General features: G+C 52.7%; 1 protein-coding gene across 2 annotated transcripts; it reads right to left on the bottom strand.

Moving 5' to 3' along the window:
* Positions 1 to 1,198: 1,198 nt before the first annotated feature.
* Positions 1,199 to 15,662, bottom strand: MECR (mitochondrial trans-2-enoyl-CoA reductase). 2 transcript variants are annotated; one of them, XM_062594000.1, is made up of 10 exons: positions 15,586 to 15,662; positions 11,380 to 11,477; positions 10,979 to 11,110; positions 8,174 to 8,317; positions 7,549 to 7,651; positions 6,695 to 6,797; positions 5,743 to 5,816; positions 5,178 to 5,238; positions 4,327 to 4,399; positions 1,199 to 3,270 (listed from the first exon to the last, which is right to left on the bottom strand). In XM_062594000.1, exons 2-10 carry the CDS (start codon positions 11,423 to 11,425, stop codon positions 3,107 to 3,109), a joined length of 900 nt encoding a protein of 299 aa, XP_062449984.1. In that variant the 5' UTR covers positions 11,426 to 11,477; positions 15,586 to 15,662; the 3' UTR covers positions 1,199 to 3,106. The 2 variants fall into 2 exon arrangements, with proteins under 2 accessions (XP_062449984.1, XP_062449985.1); XM_062594001.1 differs by having other exon boundaries at positions 1,199 to 2,562.
* Between the last annotated feature and the right edge of the window lie 504 nt (positions 15,663 to 16,166).

Genomic DNA, 16,166 nt, shown 5'->3' with positions numbered 1-16,166 from the left:
TGGGGACGTGTGGTGGCATTCACACTTGGCCTGGTGGAGGGACATAGGGATGGGAGGGGTCTGACCATCCCATCACTGCCTTGTCTTTGGGGCTTGTCCTTAGCTGCTTCCTCACGAGTGTCCTTTCCCTCCCCGCAGGCTTGACACGTTTGACGGCCTCATCCCCTTTGACTTCAGGACCGAACCGTCCCTTTCCAACCCCAAATATCTGGGTGAGCCAAAGGGCAGGGAGACAGCTGGGAAATCAAGCCATGGGGCTCCCCGGCAGTGAGGGGGAGGCTTTAGCCTGGGAGGGTATGTGGTGCACAGGGACAGGAAGGCACTCACTGCTGCAAAGCACACCCACAGCATTTAGATGGGGGGAAAAATAGCCTTGCAGCAGGCTCAAAGGGCTCCTCTTGCCTCCCAGGGGGGCTGCTGGCCATGGAGCTGACATACTTCACCAGCAGCATCCTCTTTGCCACGCTGTTGAAGCGCTGGGTCTGGGACTATGCCGTGACCGTCACGCTGCTCCACGTGCTGCTGACCTGCCTTGGTGAGTGCACAGCCAGGGCAAAATTTGGGGAGATAAGACACCACTTTGTGCCCCACTGGTGCTAATGGGCACCAAGAGACAGCACTATCACCCCTGCAGCAGCCTTGAGGCGCTTGCCCAAGGACCACGGGCTGCCTTCTCCTGCTGCTTTTAATTGCTTGTGCACAAACAGCATGGTTTTGCTGCAATATAAATACCTGTGATTTAGCAAGAGGAAAGGGCTGCACAGTTCCATAGCCTTGCTCATTAAGATTTGCCACAGAATGCCCTAAACACCAGTGTGATCCTCATGTTGGTGTAAATCATGTCCTGGCCAATGCCACTGCCATTGATACCTGGGGCCTGGCCTGCTCCTGGGCCAAAAGATGAATGGAGAAGGGTAATAGAAGTAAATAAGAGATGATGGATGAATCACACAAGGGACAACTCTGAGCAGATAAGGAGCTGCAGTCAGGGTCTCCCATAGCAGAAGCAGCTGTGAAAATATCCTGCTTTAGCCTACTCAGCTACCTTCATCCTCACTCAAGCCTACCGACACTAATGGGAATCTTTGCATGTCTGCAGGCGATTTTGAGATCTGTGCTGGGTTTTCCTTCTTAACCACACTTACTGGGGAGTGGCACTTAAAATCAGCATAGGAAAGTTGCATTGCAGCACTTCACATTTTGCTCTGATCACAGAAAAATTTATTGGCAGCATCTTTAAAAAAAAGTTAAACATTGATTTCAAAGAGATTTCTCTGCAGATCTCACAATCATAGTGCCAGTAGTATAGTAACAGCAGCAAAAATGAATTCAGGTCAAGGTACTGCAAAAAGCCACCCCTCTTCCTACATGCATTTGAGATGCCAAACAAGCGCAACACAGGCAGCTGGTCTCCCGCTGAGGTTTTGGACCCAGCACCCAGGGCCAAAGCACTGGGGAAATTCAGCTGCAAGCGAAGAGGCGAGTCCTGTCCCTGGCTTGAATGCAGGGCCACGAGAGTTAGGGCGCTCCCTGAGATGTCTGCTCTGTCTTGCAGTGATGGGACAGTTCCCGCTGGTGTGGCAGTGGTGGCTGGCACTTGGTAAGTCTTTCTGCCTGTTTCTCCGCCCTTTTTCCAGCCTTTTTCTCTGGGCAAACGCTGCAGACCTAGCCTGCCCAGGGTAGTCTGCACCAGCTGACCTGGCTCCCGACCCCTGCAATGTGCTTCAATGTTCAATAGTGCTGCAATGGTCACTTGGCCTTACACATGCCTTCCTCTCCTCCAGGGAGTGGGCTCGTCCTCATGGTTTGCACTGGACACCTCCTCACCTGCTCCGTTTGTCCCCACTCTGGCTCATCCATCTCAGAGTGACTGACCCCATGGGCTGAGCACTGCCTGCCCTGTCGCACCCCAGCTTGTCCTCCCTGGGGAAGGTGCAATGCTTTCAGGAAAGTGCCTCTCCTGGCATCCGTCTGACTTGGCAGTTTGACCTCAAGGCTGGCAAAGATGAAGCTACTGCTCCTGGCAGAGGCGGCTGAGGAAACACCTGGAGGAGTGTGGTTCACATTCGCAAGCTAGGAGGGGCTGTGTTAGCAGAGCAGCCTGCTGGCACTGGATGACCCTGTAATCCTCAGCCAGCACTTTAAAGTTCACATTCACATCCGATCTTCTGTCTTGTTGCATTTAATCTGTGATGACAACTTGATCAAAGCAACACACAGGCATGTATTGCTAACACCTCAATATCATTCTATCATCCCACTTGTGCCAGTGGTGCCTGTTCCCAGGGTACGGACCAGCCAGCAGCCACTGGTCGAGAAGGGTCTTGTGTTGCTCTGTCTGGACACCTGTTGCCTTCCTGGAGTGAGCGCTGGTTGGAACTGCAGCACAGCAGAGTGGCGTTTAGCAAGGAGCCAATATCACAGCAGGGACGGGAGTTCCTCAGCTCTGCAGGTTGAGGGGTGGCCAAGAGCAAGAGCACCTTTAGCAGCAGGAGATTTGGCTCTGCAGGTGCTGGCTCAGAGGCAGGCAGCGACCAGCCGTGCGCTTTCCTGCAAAACGACCTGAGAATAGCCTGAATCACCTGGAGGTGATGTCTGGCAACACAAACAGCAGAATGAAGGTTAGAGCTAGTAAATGAGGCAGAAGGCAGCAATCAGCCATCCCAGGCAGTAGAACAAACCCAGTGCTCTTCTTGTTCCCCAAACGCACCCAGCTGGGAACTTTGGCTCCTTATATCCCTGGCTGACTGATCACCTGCCATCACCCCAATCTGAGATTCCTGTAGCAGCTGCCTCAACACCCTGAGCTTTCCAATGCAATGAAACTAATCTAAGCTAAAGCAAGTTTAGAATCTCTCTCCAAAAGCAATTAAAACTGCTCTCATAGTGCCATGTATGTAAAGTTGCAGAGGCTTTTAAAACTAAGTGGGCAAAAAATGGATGGTTCTACAGTTATTTTTTTTCCCCTTGGTACCTTCCTCCACAGACAACACAGCAAAGGAAATGTTTTCAAGCCAGCTGGGATCCAGCTGCAGGGTCCAGTGTGATGGGAAGCACCAGCAGTTCAGCCTACTGCTACACCTGAGCCCTCCCTCGGCTCAGGGAGTCACAGGACAAGTATCTGTTTAGATGATGTGAATGGCTTCATGGAGGCCTCCAGGGCTGTCCTGTAGTCCTCAAGTGGGACCTCTGTGCATGCTGGCATGGTGAGCTGCCCTTTTTGAATGAGCTCGCACAAGCTCTGTACCATGCTCTTCAGGCTGTCCTTGTCTGTAAGGGAAGGAGACAGTTCTCATCCTGCCATAACCCATGCTTGCAATAAGCCAGAGCCACCAAGCAATTCCCAGGCGAAATATGTGCCAAAACCAATACCAGAGTGGGTCCTGGTGGCACCGGCTCTGCAGTCAACACAGAGGGGTACAAAGTGTGTGCACTGTGCTCCCAGCTCAGGCATTTGGGTTAGGGCAAGTGCCCCAGGTATGTTAGCACCAGCCCTGCTTGCTCAGCAGCAGCTGGCATCCATGCGGCAGCACAGGGCAGGGATTGGGGCCATGTCACCTTCGGCAGCAAGATCCCCAGTCCCTGTACAACCTGCATTGCCCAGAAGCAGGGCCCCCTCAGCTCCCTGAACTGCTTTGGGGTGCATGGCCACAGGTTGCTGCCTGGTGCACACCTCAGCTTCTGCACCCACCACCAGCATCTCAGGGATGCAGCAGAGAGGGGATGGCAGTTTTCGCAGCTTTGGCTCAGTGAACCAGATGTTCGGGTTTGCTTCTCCCAGCAAAGCTGGGCCAGTGCTTTAGGTCCCTTCTGAGACACAGCCTGGGGAAAGACAAGTCAATCCAACGTGCTGCCTTAACTGGATTTCTAAGGGGTTGTAGAAATAGCTCTGGGACAAAGCATGAAGCTACCCAAAGCCATCAGCTGGTAGCAAACAGGACCACGGGCCAAATTTACACCTGATGCACAGGTGGCTCTTCCCACGAACCCCCAGTGAAGTCAGACAGTTACACTTGGCTCTATTTGCTCCAGCAAGGCTTATTAGGACTTTGCAGCTGTTTTACCTAAGCCAGATGTGACAAGACAAGGGGAGCAGCGGGAGGTACTGAAGAACACCAGGAGGCATCTTCTTTCCAAACTAGTGCTGCAGCCTCCCTGGCAGTACTTCAACAGGTCTGAGAACTATGAAATACAACTGAAGTAAGAGCAAACAGGGAGGGTCTCCCAGCATGGGGGTGACAGGTCAGCCGTGAACATGTCAACTCGCTGCTTCAGTGACATCCTTTGGCATCTGTCCACACCTGCGACAGTGACTGCCAAACTTACTGTGCATTTGGTCTTTCTTCCATTGGGTCATCCAGAATCCACGGAGCTTCACATCCTTGAAGATGAATGCGCTCTGTGGAAACAGGGAAATGCTCACTAATAGGCATTTCTGTTCCACACATGCCAGAAGGTGAAATTCCCCCTTCTTCCCCCCAGTATATCTCTAAGCTCTTGCAAGTTTGACTGCAGTTGAAAGGTAGCAATGAGGATCTTCACTCTTCTGTTAGAGCTTTAATTTGTGACAAATTCACTTTAGCAAGTTCACATTAATGAAACATCTCACATTATTCCAGGGTCTCTGTGGCACCACAGCTCTGAGCTGCTACGGTCCAAGGTTAGACGGGCTTTACTTTGCCAGAATAAAACTAGATTGAAGTTGGAGCATAAAGGGAAACAGAGATGCGACTCTGATATGCAAGACCAGCTTATTTCAGGGTGCGCTTGTTACTCAGTGTCTGCTAGGCAACTTGCCAGGCTGGGAGTTCACACCATCCAGTTCCTTCATAATGCAAGAGACCTGTGCTAGAGACACAAACCAGCTCATCATGCAACAGCCTCAGTCAGTTTAAAAAAAAGTTTGGAGGCTCTGAATTTGATGTTCAAACAACAGATGGTGGCAGATGAATCCTCCTACTGAAGGAAAGGGGGCAAGAGCTGAGGACAGGCTCATCTGTCCTTTCAGCAAGAGCAGTGGAAGTGAACAGGAGCTGAGAGGATGACGGGCAAGAAGAAGCTACAGAAGTGCAAACATGTTGGAGCACCTGCGTATAGGTAGTGTAGCAAAGCAGATATGCCTGTAGCAAGAAGGCAATTAGATTCTGTGGCAAGTCAAGAGCATCTCAAATACTCACCACAGGGACTGTCACAGGCTGCTTTGCCATTCCTCCGTAGGTAACCATGGTCCCTTTGTGTCTGGAAGTAGGATCAGATATTCAGGTACCTGCGATCTCCAACATGAATCTTCAACCTCACTTATTATTTCTCCCTCTCTTATACTCAAACCCATTGCTGTGTGGATAAAGCTATCCTCACACCAAAGGCTCCTCCATATAGCCACTGAACTCTGCTTTCGAGATTTCCTCTCTTCCCTGCATGCAGCAGCAGCCAACTTTGTTGTTGGATACACCAACCTGGGCCAGAAGGATATTCTTAACTCAGATTTCAGAGGTCTTTTGCCGCATGCTGCTGGCAGAGAGGTTTGATACAAGTGAGAGAAAGGGTGATGATGGGTTAACTTTAAGTTATTACTTCCTCCTGTACTTCTCTTCCCTCACTGAAATCTCAATGAGGACTAACCGCTAACATCTCCAGTCCCCACCTGTGCTCAGAGCACTCTGGAGCAGGCCCATCCTGGTGTTGACCCAAAGCATGCACAGAAGCCACCACCCAACAGCTGGGGTGAAGAGCCAAACTTACTGCAAGTGCCGCAGCATCTCAGTAGCGCTTTTCCCTCCAACACAGTTCAGGGCAAGCCGAGGCTTTGGGATGTTCTGAAAGAGTCATGGTTTCAATGGCAGCAGCGCACAGAAAGAGAAGTTTATTAAGAAGGTCCCAAATTTTAGGGTTCCCTTCTCTTGAGCATGAGACCACAGCTCCTGAGGGAGCAACTGCCTTAAACCTAGTGTTTACATGGAGACAGCTAAGAATCATAACCAGAGCCAAAAATCAACAGGCTGAGCCTCATGGCAGCAGTGAAAGCCCCCAGCCCTGCAGGGCTAAATCCTGCTCCATAGAAAGCTCAAGTGAAACCACTCCAAAGGGAGTGGGAAAACTCATGCCCAGGAGGATATTCCCAATCAGAGATATTTACTGCAAGTCTACCAGGAAGGGACATTCCCTGCAGTACATCAAGGTGCAGCACTTCACTGCACTGCCTCTACCTCCAGTCTGGTCCACTCAGAGACCTTTTTTCCAATTTTACTGTGAAAGCTGTTCCTGGTACAGCCATCTAGATGCCAAACACTGCTCAGTTTGGAGAAAAGATGAGAGGTAACAAGGTAATCAGAGCAGTAGAGATGAATACGTCCTAGTTTATTGCCAGTAAGGTGACACTTTGTGAAAGGCACTTTGAGACCAGGAGTCTGGCAGATTTAGCACATATTTCTATTAGCAGATGGGCATGTTCAGTTACACAAGAGGTCAAGACACACAGTAACTAGTGACTTAGAAAAAAAAAGTGCAATAACACTATTTGTTAACTTTATATGTCTCTAATGATTTACTGCTTGAACATGATGGTTGCCTGCTTAGAGATTAGGAAGAGCTTATTTTATATTTGTCCTTTCCAGCATCCTTGCATCTTTGCTTCAAGTACTGAGCTACAGGAATAGCCTTGGACTTTCCCTCTGGAGGGATCAACAGCAAGTACCTTAAATATGTCCTTCATGTCTGGCTTTCTCAGCATCTCTTCTGTGATGACGTGGTCTGCACCAAGGGACATCAGTCTCTCCACCAGTTTTGGGAGATCGGGTCTGGAGGGGAAGAAAAACAAAAGCCCCGCAGAGGAGACCTGATCAGCCAGAAAGGAAAGAGCAAAGAGTACCTTCATCTTCCTCTCGCTCAAATGTAGACTAGGGAGGAGATGTGGTAGAGCAGAGGCTGTGAGACAACTTCTACCTCCTCTCTGCTGCCTGCAGGAGCCTGCCCTAACCCCAGCTGCTGCCGACGGGGGTCTCCTCCTGTCTCACCAGCATCATTGGTGCTGTGGTAGCCCTGGCTATTCCCATACATGGCTTCCTGCTACAGCATTTTACACAGGCATCTGCTTTCCCTCCTGTTATTTAGCAGGGGCATTTGAAAGGGCAACTGCCTCCACCAGCACTAAGGCAGCAGTCTCCATCAGTAAGGAGAGGGAATCACTGCTGGAAAGGTTCCCATGGCCCCATGCAGGGTCTTGACCAGCTCCTGCTCCCCCCACATGTCAGTCTTTCCAGTCCCAAGTTATTTCTACCCCTGCTTTGTGCTGCAAGCACAACAAACCCAAAAAATCAAACTCTGCCCCCAAACTTGCTGATCTCCCTCCAGCCCCCATTGCTGGTTCGGCTACATGTTCTCGTGGTCCACATCAGAATGGCCAGGATGAGAAGTTGGTGTTGGGAACACGGGGCAGCTCCAACTCTGAAGGGCAGCTGCATTTCAACTTTCCTTGCTCACCACCCTCTCCTGGCCCCTTGGAAGCCTCCTCCCTTCCCAGGAGTCTCTGGCCTTCTAGGCCATGCTCACCTGTCTCTGACCACATTGATGGTCTTGATGCCGGAGGCTTTTGCGATCTGGATCACGGCCTGGCCCACACCACTGTTGGCAGCATTCTGGATGACAGAGTCACCTGTGTAAGGGTGCAGAAACCAGCTCAGCTCAGCCTTCAACCACTCCTGTGGGACCAGTGGCCTCCCATATGCATGCCAAACCCATCCAGCACAACATCGAGCCACTGGCCCATGCCAATCCCCAAGCTATCGCTTTGCCCTTGGAAAAGCAACTGTCCTGTCTCCACCTCTGCCTGGGCTATCGAAGGGGAGACTGCTTGGGTCAAGGTTTTGGCTCAGAAGTCACTGATAGACTCAGCAGAACTTCTTTTCTCCATGGCACCATAGGCAAGGCAGCCTTTCAGCCACCCATAACCATGAAGTCTAGTAGATTTTGGCAAGGGAACCACAAGCAACCATCCCTCTTCTCTCTGGCCACCCAGACTCCCCTCCTTGCAGTGCTGGATGTTTGCCAAGACTGGCCATGGTGACAGCAAGCCACATTTGCAAGTCATGTTTGCATCTCCATCTGCACAAGATGAAACAGGGCAATGCCATGTAACGCTGATGAAAATCTCAGGTCTCTGCAGCCCTGCATGTACCTGGCCTCAGGGTCTCGAAGTCGACCAACATCCTGTATGCCGTGCAGGGGTTGACACTCAGCGTGGCGGCGCAGAGCACGGGGATGTCACTGGGCACTCGGAGCAGGGTCTTTTCAGGGAACACTGCTTCCGTCCGCCAAGTCCCTACAGAAGAGGCAACATTTCATCAAAATGGAGAAACCCACCAATAGCTGGTACCCAAAGCAATTCACAGGCCAGAGGTAAGGTTTCGTTGCAATTTCACGCATTTCTTCAGGACCTGCTAAGAAAGATGCAAAAATGCCTTAGGAGCTCCATCTCCACGTAGGCTTTAAGGGCACTTCTGCAAATCTAGCATATGCTCAGCTGTCAGCACATGATCTGCAAAGTCTGGCCTCTGCTCCCTGCGGCAGAGCAGAATGACCGCGGGTCGCTCAGTCGCCTTCACTGGGCTTGTGCATCAGCGAGCAGAGACCCCAGGCCTGAGGGGAGCTCCCGCAGAAGGTATCTGCATCCCACTCCATGCTGCTGGAGAACCAGCTCTGCTTTTGCTTCCTGGAATTTGCTGCTCCGGAAGCCGTCACGTCCCACGCACCAGCACTTCTGGTATGAAACCAGAACATCCCAGCATAAAAGAGGTTTCTCCCAGTCCGTATGAGCACTGAACGACTAGGGTGCTGTTTTCAGGGTGTCTAAACAAAACGCTATCATACACCTTGCAGCACACACTGCCTTTGCCTTGTCAGGACACCTGCGGGAGACAGGAGATGAATCCCCAGCTGCCCAGGGACAAGAGAGATTTAATATCCAGAAAAGCCTAATCATTTCCTAGACGCATAATAGAACCAGGGCTCCTGGAGCGCAGAGAGTGTGCAGAGCTAATGGAAACACTCCACATCCTACAGATGAACCCATATATTCAAAGCCAATTTACTTAGATTTAGTGACTCTACATTTATATCCGATTCAACCCCCATCAACCATTTACCTTTAAAAATATCACATTTGGATCTTAACCAGATAGCTTTCCTTCTCCCATTAAGTGAAAAAGCCTTTTCAAAAGAAATAGGCAAGGAACAAGCTCTTACGCTAAACCAGAACTGGCAATTTTTCCCAGCCATTGGCATTTTGGAGTAGCAGAAGAGACATTTATTTAAAAATAAATTCCCGTGCTTTCGCATCAAAGCACTATTAAGGAGGGAACTGTAATGAGATATAACTATGACCTTGTGCAGGTTAAACGCTTTATCCTGTATCTGCGAAGAAGCCATAAGCAGATGTGACAAAACAGAGTTGTTCCCAGAGACCAGCAGATTGCTATAGCGTTTTATAACGGTTTAGGAGGACTGCAGTGGCTCTACACTACAGAAAATCAGATTATTTCAGAATTAAAGTTTAGCACAAGCAACGGCACCACCACAGCTCCTCTTGAAAGCATGCTGGGTTCTTGCATTACAGCGAGCGACGTCGATGAGCGAGCATGTCCCAGGCGAGCTCCTGCGCTGGTGGTATCGATCCCCGGCGCACCAGGATAGCTGCAAGGCGCAGGGACGTACATGGTCTGAGACACTTTCTTTTTTGCACCCTGCATTTCCCTGGGGCCCTACTGTTCCCGAAGAGGAAGGGCAACTGCGGCAGCAAACGCTGGACCGATTGCAACCCGATTTACTGGAGCTGGGTATCAGCTACCAAGCTCTCTTAAAAAAAAAAAAAAAAAAAAAAAGGCGTTCAAAAATAACTGGAAGAAAGAATAATGCTTAAAACTGCACATAAACAGGTAAGAAATTAAGAGGCCTTTGTACAACTCACAGCTACCCAGATGCTTCTCATCTGAGACAATACAACCCATTATATTTATGATTAGGCTAATATGGCACTAAATGGATTCCAACTGCTGCTTTCCTCGCCTGGAACAGTCTCTAACGGATTTTTTCTTCTTCTTCTTTTTAAGTCACATCCGATTAGATGTAATTGCTGTAACTGGGAGGTGCACATGATTATAGTTGTGCTAAGCAAATACAGCACTTCGGAGAGGAATGATTTTGCTCTAGAACAGCACTAGGGCAGACAAACTCCTAAATCTCTCGGGCCAAATCTGAAAGCAGCAGTTCACAAGGGAGGGAACGGGCTGCAGGAGCACTGGAGAGATGCTGGGAACAGGAGTCCCGTGCTTTACTCAGGGCGCGGGTTTCCTCTCAGCTCTGCCGTAACCTTCCTGCATGGTCTCAAACAGCTGCCGGTGTCAAGCACCCCAACCAGCCCCTGGGATGAGGTGCTACAGGAGAAGGCAGCACCCAGCAGGACCTTACTAGCGACCACAGATAACACAGAGTCTAGATAGCTCCAGGGAGGACAGGAGCAACCAGCTGCTCCAGACGTGACCTCCGAAATACCTGCAGCACCTTTTTATTTTGATAAAACCATCTTCTGCTGCACCAAACACTGGTCCCCAGTAGCCAGCTTAGCCAAGATGTTTGTGCAAGTCTGAGTTTTGGCACCATCCCTACAACTCTGTCACTGGACCTCAGTGTGTTTCCTACTCAGTAAAGCCCAGGCACGTGCCGGAAACCCTGTGTTCCTTCTCTGCCAAAGGCTGTTCCTGCAACGCACTGCAGAGGTTGCTACTGCCCCATGTCTCAGCAAGTATCTTCGTTGTTGAGACATGCAGTGAGCTGTGCCCTGTGCTGGCCACGTGCTGAGGTCTGCGGTAGACGAGGCAACTGAGAGCCATCAGGCAGCTCGTGTCATTGTCCACATCTGTGCAGCCAGCAGGGCTGCCATTCTCATACCATGGGCCTGTCTCCAAGAGTTTGGGTAGGAGCTCACCGAGTCCGGCATCCGCTGGAATCACCCAGTCGCCAGGTTTCATGGATGTCACGCAACTGCCAACCTCCACCACTTGGCCAACGCCTTCATTGCCTCCAACTGCCGGCAGCTCAGAGAGGATGGCGTATGTCCCTGCAAGGAAGCCACACTGTGAGGCGCAGATCACTTTGCACCAAGCCTACGGTGAATGACAAGCTTCTCCCTTTGGTGTGCTAAGGGCTAGTCCCATGGTAACACCAGGAATGGGGCTCTGAACCCTTTGAGACTCTGCTGGGCATGTTGCAGGTGGTCTAGCAGTCCATGTGTGCAGTCTGTGCCTGACAGCACAGTCCCCATCAAGGGGAACAAAAACTAAGCTGCTTGGCAGCAAAAAGCCAGTGAAACTACAGAAGCTGGGTTACCTTGGATCATATTGATGTCTGCTGGATTGATAGGGGCTGCTAACATCTTGACGTGAACATCAGAATCCCCCAGCTCGGCCACCTCTAGGTCTTTTAGTCTGAACAGGGACACAAAGCAGAAGGGCATTAATATGTGCTTGGCTGATATCTTTTGCACATGGTATAACCTGAAAAGAGATTTCCCCTATTATCTTAGGTCTAAAACAGCACTATTTTCCCCATATCTTTTGTTTTGCCATCACCTCAGCCTGGTCTCCTTAGCAAAATAACCCCACATCCAACTTAAGACAACTGCATCCAGACTCCACTGCTCCCCAAACACCGTCCTCTCCTCTAGGAAAGATGTCCTCACCATGCCTTCTTCCCAGGGAGCTGCAGGCGGTTGTGCCGGGAGTTAGGAATGAACCCAAAATACTTCTTGCATGAGAAAGAGCCCCTCCAAGGCAGAAGACTTCTCCAACCCCTTTGCCACAAAGCTGCTTTAAATCAGACTGAAATGCTCTTACACTGGATGAGCACGGTTACCAGAATTGTTTAACTTAGCTTATCTCTCTCGGAAAGAAGTGATGGTCTCCCACAAACCCTCCTCCTCCTGGAGCACGTGGCCGTAGGGAGAACTGCAACATAACACTAGGCAGCTGCTAAAACTTTGGGGATGCTTTAGACCTTGAATGACATAACTCAGCACCCAGGAGCTCTGTATCATTGTAGGAAGCAAAGGAAGAAAGACAGGGTGCAGCAAGAGGTCAGACCACTCACATATGGAGAAAAGTTCCTCAGGAGAGCAGGAGCCAGAACAGTTGCACTGTGACAAGAGATCACGGCAAAGAGGAGCCCAGCGCTTGATTACTGTCTGCCCTACCTCCCATCCAGGGCAAATCCATTGCGACTTGCCCATTTGCAAGATGAGGGCAATTTTAACTACATTTGAGCGAGCTACTGGCTTGGCAAAGGAGGTGGTGCAGCCCCTGCACGGCTGCCAATTTTAAGAACAGTTATTTGCTGCAATTACATCCTGCTAAGTACATGTCATTAGGAACAGTGTACTCAATTCTTTTCGCAGCTTGTCCTGTGCTGGCAAAGTGTTTCTCCCCTTCCCTCCCCTTGAAGCCGCATGGCTGATTGCTAGATGAATTTGAGCTCTGAATTAAATAGCATGATGTACTTGTCAGGAGGCTTTTAGCACACAGGAATCTGCATCCTGTAATCAGGGTTTTAAAGACCCCCCCCCCCAAAAAACGTATCGAGCCAGCAGGGCAGTAGGCCGCCAGGATGCAGCACAGGCAGCAGCGAGACACGCGTGGGGCAAGCCTGCGCCTCGCCGCAGCACAAGGACCACGCTCACCGGCCGCTCTGGATGCTTGCAAGCGGGACACAGCTCCGCAGCTGAGGGGTGTGCGAGCAGGAACCCCGACTTCCATGTGCTTTGCTCAAAACCAGGAGTTTTTGACAAGGTGGCCTTCACCCATGAACTAAGAAGTCTCTTGCACATAACATCCCAGCAAAAAGCAGCAGCAGCTTAACCCCCTGCCAGAATTAGCAGAATAAAGTTGGTTTCTTGCGAAGCTACTTCAATCTGAATTCAAAGAGCATTGCTAAGGTTTCTCCAGGAAAGCATGGTAACTACTCAAAGCCTGAAGATCTTCCAGGTTTAAAAATTAACATTACAGACGCATCAGCTCATTTGGAGGCATTACTGGCTGCACTTCTGAAGAGCGGCTGGAGTCCTGCACAGTACCACGCCATCCTCTGTGGGGTTTCCCTGCTTATCCCCACTCCCAATTTGCTTCCCAGAGATGGGAGGGTGGTGGGCTCCCGACATCCGCTGCTGGCGGTGCAGCTCCGCCTGGCTGTCCCCTGCCGGCTCCCCGGGAATGCCAGTGACGCCCTTTCCACGCCACCTATTTTTTTTTGCTATCTTGTTAGGCAACAAATTGCAACATTTGAGGCTTTCCCAGACTCTGCAGGTCGGAAGTGACTCAGATCCCTTCTGGTTAGTGCGTGGAGCTGCAGACTGGCAATGTCGCAGGAGGCGCTCGCTGGACCGCAGAGCCAGACTCCGGGGGCAGCCAGCATTTTCAATCATGACCTGGGGAGACCCGCATCCGCCCTCTCTTCCCATTAAGTAACGGGGAAAACGGCATATACTGAGATTACAATTAATTGTATCCAGCACCTCTGCCTAGCATCAGCCCTGTGCCAGCGCCTTGCGCCATAAACCTAACGGAGAGACTTTCATCGCAACATCCAACATCGCGCCTCAGTTACCGGTGCTGATATTTCGGCACGAAGAAAGAGTTTCTAAGTTGAGAGGCCCTTTGAAAAATTGCCTTTACGATAGAAACATTGGATGATTTTTGATCAACACTGCTATGATCGAATCCACCGACCTGGCTACCAAAACATATTGTGCCATCAAGCAAAGTAACAGTCAATAACCTTAATAAAACTAGCAAACTGTGCAAGAAGCTCGGTGCTGGTCATGCCCTTTGTGGCTCACGGCATCCTCTTTCAGCGTTAGGGGGAAGTTGGATCCCGAATGGCACTTTCAAAAAGCAGCAAGAGCTTCTGAGAAATGGCATGAAAAAAGGTCACGGGGCAAGATCTGCCTTGCCCAAGAAGCGGGGCTAGGGCAGCCGGGCGCTCGCTACATGCTCCGCGCCCCATGCCGCCACCAGCCTCTGCTCGACGAGCACCGTTACGCACGTACACGGCCAAAAACCAAAGCAAACGTCCACCCCAGAATACCAGGGGGTCGGTGTCCGGATGCATTCCGAGGATAGACCGGCACCTCCTTGATTTCTAAAGCGTTACTTGAGGCAGTTAAATTCAGAAGGCAGAAAACCTGCTCGGGCGGCGCCGGTGGCGCTTGCACAACCGCGGCTTCTTGCCGAAGCGCCGGGACGGAGACCGCCGGCTCTGCCCGGATAAGTGATGCCGAAGGAAGCGAGTCGTCCCTCCGTCTGCAACGCTGCTAGCAAGGCCGCAGTTTTTAAAGCAAATCGAACGAGCCACCAACAAGCAACTTACCGCGGCGCAGGGACGTGCATGCTAACGCAGCGCACGTCGGGAGCTAAAGCCGCACGGGTACGGTGCGTGAAACAGCCGCTGGCACCCCCACGGGTCCCGCCAGCCCCTCTCCCTCCTCCTCTCCCCAGGCAAATTTGCAAAGCGCTAGTGCTCGTTTCTTCCCTCTCACTTAGGTCTTTGGCGCTGATAACGCGCCGCCTGGAGTTCGGGCTCTCTCTTCACGCAAACGCCCGTGGGAGCTTTTTGCGGGGCTTTGCTAGGATATTCTGGACTACAGGAAACAACCATAACTATAGATACAACTTTTAAAAGGTGCATTTTCAAGCCCAGCAGCCTGTCAGCACCCCTAGGTACCCCAGCACCACTCTTCCCTTGGCAGCCAGGTCCCCCCCCCCACTGCATCCCCTGTTGCAGTGCACCCTCACTGCAATGCACCCACCCCTCATTGCAGTACACCCACAGCCTTGCCCCCAGCCCACACTAAAACCCACCACTGCGATGCATCGCCAGTCTTGCCCCACTCCACACTTACCCCCCACCCCACACCTGCCCCCCACCACAACGCACTCACAGCCTTGCTTCCATCCATTTCCTTCTACCATTGCAGGACACTCACCACCAATCTGCACCTCTCCATTGCAATGCCCCCACCCCACACCTGCCCCCCATTGCAATGCCCTCAGCCTTACCCCCACCTGCCCCCTATTGCACTGTACCCCCACCCCACACCTGCCCCCATTGCAATGCCCTCAGCCTTACCCCCACCTGCCCCCTATTGCACTGTACCCCCACCCCACACCTGCCCCCATTGCAATGCCCTCAGCCTTACCCCCACCTGCCCCCCTATTGCACTGTACCCCCACCCCACACCTGCCCCCATTGCAATGCCTTCAGCCTTACCCCCACCTGCCCCCCTATTGCACTGTACCCCCACCCCACACCTGCCCCCATTGCAATGCCCTCAGCCTTACCCCCATATGCCCCCCTATTGCACTGTACCCCCACCCCACACCTGCCCCCCATTGCAATGCCTTCAGCCTTACCCCCACCTACCCCCATTGCAACGCCCCCCCCCCAAACGCCTGTCCCTTGTTGCAATGCACCCAGCCTTACCCATACCCCCCACTTGCAACAGACCCACTCGTGCGCCCCCCACCGCAGCGCCCCGGCCCTTACTGCAGCACGGCCGCCGGCTCCCCGTGCCGCCCGTAGAGCAGCCCCCGCGGCGGGGCCCGCGCCCCGCGCAGCGCCCGCGCCGCCACCCGCTGCATCCCGGCCCGGCCCGGCTGGGCCGCGCGCGCGCGCGCGCCGCGTCACGGTCAAGCCCCGCCCCCGCCGCGAAGCCCCGCCCCTCCGCCGGGTCAGCCCCGCCCCCGCGGCCCCGCCCGGCCTTAAGGAGGCGCCGCCGCCGCCGCCGCCTGCGCTGAGCTGCGCGAGTGCTCTGCGGGCGGGAGCGCGCAACGCCGCGCCGCGCAACACCGCGCCGCGCCGCTCGGGCTGCTTGGCGGCTTTCCTGCAGTTAGGGCAGCTGCGCGGTTGAGTCCGGCCGTAGCAGAGCGCGAGTTTCCTGCCTGGGCCGAGGGTGCCCGAGGCGCCCTCGCAGCGGGGGCCGCCCTGCTCCCCGCCGCCCTGGGGGGCTCGGGGCGCGTCGCGCTCGGCCTTGGGCCCCCCAGCGCCGCGGGGGCGGCGCGCGCTCGGCACCTCTGCAAGCGGGGCCGAAGCATCGCCGAGCAGGGATGCGGGGCTCAGGCCCTACG

Source organism: Rhea pennata, chromosome 23 (genome assembly GCF_028389875.1).
Source record: "Rhea pennata isolate bPtePen1 chromosome 23, bPtePen1.pri, whole genome shotgun sequence".
NCBI lineage: Eukaryota > Metazoa > Chordata > Aves > Rheiformes > Rheidae > Rhea > Rhea pennata.
This window is presented reverse-complemented; position numbering and strand designations above follow the sequence as displayed.

Excerpts from the sequence above, each read along its gene's own strand:
- MECR (XM_062594000.1), bottom strand. The coding sequence starts at position 11,425 with ATGTTAGCAGCCCCTATCAATCCAGCAGACATCAATATGATCCAAG. Across the intron at positions 7,652-8,173 it reads CTTCGAGACCCTGAGGCCAG|GTGACTCTGTCATCCAGAAT; the intron begins GTACATGCAGGG and ends ACCCTTACACAG. Across the intron at positions 6,798-7,548 it reads ATCAATGTGGTCAGAGACAG|ACCCGATCTCCCAAAACTGG; the intron begins GTGAGCATGGCC and ends CTTCCCCTCCAG.